Source organism: Eucalyptus grandis, chromosome 5 (genome assembly GCF_016545825.1).
Source record: "Eucalyptus grandis isolate ANBG69807.140 chromosome 5, ASM1654582v1, whole genome shotgun sequence".
Classification (NCBI taxonomy): Eukaryota; Viridiplantae; Streptophyta; class Magnoliopsida; order Myrtales; family Myrtaceae; genus Eucalyptus; species Eucalyptus grandis.
Window position 1 is genome coordinate 26,173,101 of NC_052616.1, and position 3,870 is coordinate 26,176,970.

A 3,870-nucleotide genomic window follows, 5' to 3' on the forward strand; every position below is an offset into this window, starting at 1 on the left:
AAAATTTTAATTTTAAAAAATTAAAAAAATTTAAGAAAATAAGAAAATTTTAAAAATTTTAAAAATAAAAAAAATTAATTTTAAAAAAATTTAAAAAAATTTAAAAATTTAATTTAAAAAAATTTTAAAAAAATAAAAAATAAGAAAATTTTAAAAATTTTAATTTTAAAAACTTTAATTTTAAAAAATTAAAAAAATTAAAATAAGAAAATTTTAAAAATTTTAATTTTAAAAAAAATTAAAAAAATTTTAAAAATTAAAAATTTTAAAAAATTAAAAATTTTAAAAAATTAAAAAATTAAAAAAAGGGGGCGGGTGGGAGGCAGCGGCGGTGGAGGTGGTGGCGATGGCGGCGGTGAGGGAGCCGCCGGCGGCGGCAAGGGAGCCGCCCGTTCGGCCTCCCACCCCCCCCTTTTTATAACTTTTTTTATAATTTTATTTTTTTATTTTTCTTAATTTTTAAAAATTTAAAATTTTCTTAATTTAAAAAAATTAAAATGTTCTTAATTTTTTTAAATTTTTTAAAATTTTTCTTAATTTTTCTTAATTTTTTAAAATTTTCTTAATTTTTAAAATTTTCTTAATTTTTAAATTTTTTTTTTAAATTTTCTTATTTTTTAAATTTTTTAAATTTTCTAATTTTTAAATTTTTAAAATTTTTTAAAATTTTAAATTTTTCTTAATTTTAAAATTTTTAAATTTTCTTAATTTTTAAATTTTTCTTAATTTTTAAAAATTTTTAAAAATTTTTCTTATTTTTTAAAATTTTTGAATATTTTAAATCTAATTTAATTAATTTATATACTATTATTTACACGTAGACGCGAAACGGCGTCGTTTTTGCATTTTCTCCGCCACGTCAGCATACAAAACGATGCCGTTTTGGACCAAGCTCGCCGGAAAGTCGCCACGTCAGCCATTTGGCCGGATTTTCGCCGGAGTGGCACTTAAGTGTCCCATTTTACTCCGATGATGGCACTTAAGTGTACCATTTTAAAGTTATAAGCTTAAGTGTCGTTCCGAAGTTATGGCCCAGACTCAGGTGTCCCCGCACTCGTTGTTTTTCAAAGTATATTTGGGTGGAGACATGCATTCAAAGTACGAGAGAACCAAGACCAAAAAGGGCGTCATCTCAAACGAGCTTTGATATTTACCACTAGAAATAAAGATGTACAGGCTGCTTTCAAATCATAGGCAAAGAGTGTTAGTACTTGGATGCTTTGGATAATGTGCAATGGGTGATGTAGTCATTGAATTTTTAATTTTACTTATTTATTCATTTATATATGTTTTATTGATGTCCACCTTCTAATCAACACCAGATAATATCTACCCCGTTAATTTTATATGTATATAGGCAAGTTAACCAATTCTAAAATGAAGGGGTTCCACTAAATGCATCGCTGGAGCATATACGAACTAGTTCTACTATTTAATTAAATTCGGGTTTCATCCCTTGAAAATTAATACGGATATAATGCCATGCCTCTTACAAACAATCTAAGAGTATAGCAGGAAAAAAAAAAAGAAAAAAAATGGAAGTACGGTGATGAAAAAATTAACGTATTCTCTTATTCTTAAAGCATCTAAAAAGAGATGATCACTTTTGCAAAAACGAGTAGGTATGAAACCACGGGACAACCCATAGAGCACATTCATGTGATGCGATTACTTAATCGATAAGTTAAAACCACCCACCTCCACCAGAAAGTTTCATCTTAGACTTTGGACCCCTACAATTACATTATTAAACAAATCATGCAATTCAAGCTCAAGACTAAGAAATTATCATCAGACAAATCAAAGGGAAACGATAGAAACATCACTGTCCAGTATATGGTATTGTTAGAGCATTGTTCTCTAATAAATTTGCCGTCCCAAAAATCCCTCAACTAGAAACCGCCCCCCATCGAAAGAAGACAAAAATGCATCGAGAAGAACCAGACTAAGCAATCCCGACCGTCCATCACGCGTTTAAGGCCTCCCGTGTTGGCCCGATTGGATGCAAGACTTTGCTTGTGCCAACTTTCCCTATAAATACGCCCCTCCTCTCTAACGGTCACACAACGCATATCATACACTTCAGCTATAGTCCTTTCCCTGACCCTTCGTCAATTCTAGTATTCCTAAAAAAAAACAACCACCAACCATGGCCGAAGGACACCACCATCACCACCACCACAACCTCCACCGCAGCCACCACAAGAAGGATGATGCCTTCATGGAGCCTACGGTCAATTACAGGAAGGAGGAGAAGCACCACAAGCACCTCCAGCAGCTCGGGCGAGCTCGGTGCCGTCGCTGCGGTGCTTATGCCTTGGTAATAATTTTCATCTTCTTTTCAATTTTGAAATTCTTTTCCCATTTTATAATTTAGATAAAATTCACGTATTCACCTTATTGACCTGAATCATCATGTTATTAACGAGCATTGAATGCAAAAGATCTCAATTAAACTCACATATTTCAACTTGACATAATAATGGCATGCCATGCGAGATTGGATCATCCTTATAAATGAACAATAGTTTGAATTTAATTGATTTCCTTCACCCATCAGCTAGAGGAATAAGATTTCCCTACAATTGGCTTAAACAAAAACCATAGTTGTAATCCATAGCACTATTTACAGGATCAAATGCTTCTTTTCAAAGTGAATAAATTAATTTTTTTTCTCAAACTTATCCCATGCTCAGAGCTTGTATAAAAAAAAGTATACATAATAGAGAACTTTTTTTTTTTTGCTCCTTTCCTCTTTACCTTAACTCATTTTGTTTCGTGCACGCAATTTCTGATTAATGATGTGCAAAATGCAGCATGAGAAGCATAAGGCCAAGAAGGACCCGGAGCACGCTCACCGGCACAAGATAAAGGAGGAAATAGCTGCCGCCGCTGCCGTCGGGGCTGTCGGGTTCGCCCTCCACGAGCACCACGAGAGGAAGGAGGCCAAGAAAAAATATAAAGAGTCTCATCATGGCAAGAAGCACCACCATCACTTCTAAACCATGGAGGATCTCTGTCTCTTTTTTCTGCTATCTGCCTTGTTTATGTAATTTTATTTCCTTAGAGACTGCCTTCAATAGTCGCTGACACGCTGTACATTTGCGGAGGGTGGTTCTTGAATCTTGAATTCTGCTGCTTGTGAATGCTTCCCTGAGAGGATGAGCATGGGTTCGGGCTTTGTCTTGTACAGGTTGTATCTTGGGTGTTCTGATGATCTGATTCCTTGCTTTTACATTTCCACATATTGTTTTAGGTACGGTGATTATATTGAAATATTATTTTCCAAAACTAATTAGCACACAGTCTTCGCTTAGGATGGATCCACACTCGGTTAGTCAATGTCAATTAACTAAAACGCGATGGCGTCCAATTCAAAAAAATCACTTGATCGTAATGTTATATATAATTTTAATTCAAAAAGTACGTAAAAAAGCTGTACATGACAAAAAAGTATATAAGAGTTGTTGGAGAAATCTTCGTGAAGTGTTTTGAAGTTGACAAAACGTTTCCATCAGTCTAGTCTGAAGGTCTGCAGACTCTGTTAGTTAAAGTCTGAAGACTTCCGGACAGCCAGACTCAAGACTCAAAGTCTATCCTCATTGACAGTCTCTAATCCGTTGAAGAAAGGTTATCCAGAACTGGATGTTTTGTTCAGGATTTAACCTTATCATCTGGAGAAGATCTCGAGAATCCTTTGATTGATCAAGATTGATTCAATGACTGAAGATTCGATGATTGTCTAAATATTATTGGAAGGTTCTACTTATGGAAACCGAGATCCTGATTGTATGGGCGAACAGGATTGATGGGCTATCAACACGTTCCTTTAATAGCTCGAACAATCTTCCTAATTGATTCCGTCCAACG

At 34.1% G+C, this 3,870-nt stretch overlaps 1 protein-coding gene across 1 annotated transcript; it reads left to right on the forward strand.

The window, feature by feature from the left end:
* Positions 1-2,078: 2,078 nt before the first annotated feature.
* LOC104444688 (abscisic stress-ripening protein 2) lies at positions 2,079-3,025 on the forward strand. Its single transcript, XM_010058426.3, has 2 exons — positions 2,079-2,320; positions 2,817-3,025. Exons 1-2 carry the CDS (start codon positions 2,150-2,152, stop codon positions 3,000-3,002), a joined length of 357 nt encoding a protein of 118 aa, XP_010056728.2. The 5' UTR covers positions 2,079-2,149; the 3' UTR covers positions 3,003-3,025.
* The last annotated feature ends 845 nt before the right edge of the window (positions 3,026-3,870 follow it).

What these genes read in the sequence shown, in the direction of transcription:
- LOC104444688 (XM_010058426.3), top strand. Translation starts at nt 2,150, where the DNA reads ATGGCCGAAGGACACCACCATCACCACCACCACAACCTCCACCGCAGC. An exon ending in GCTGCGGTGCTTATGCCTTG is followed by an intron (nt 2,321 to 2,816) that starts GTAATAATTTTC and finishes TGCAAAATGCAG; the next exon opens with CATGAGAAGCATAAGGCCAA.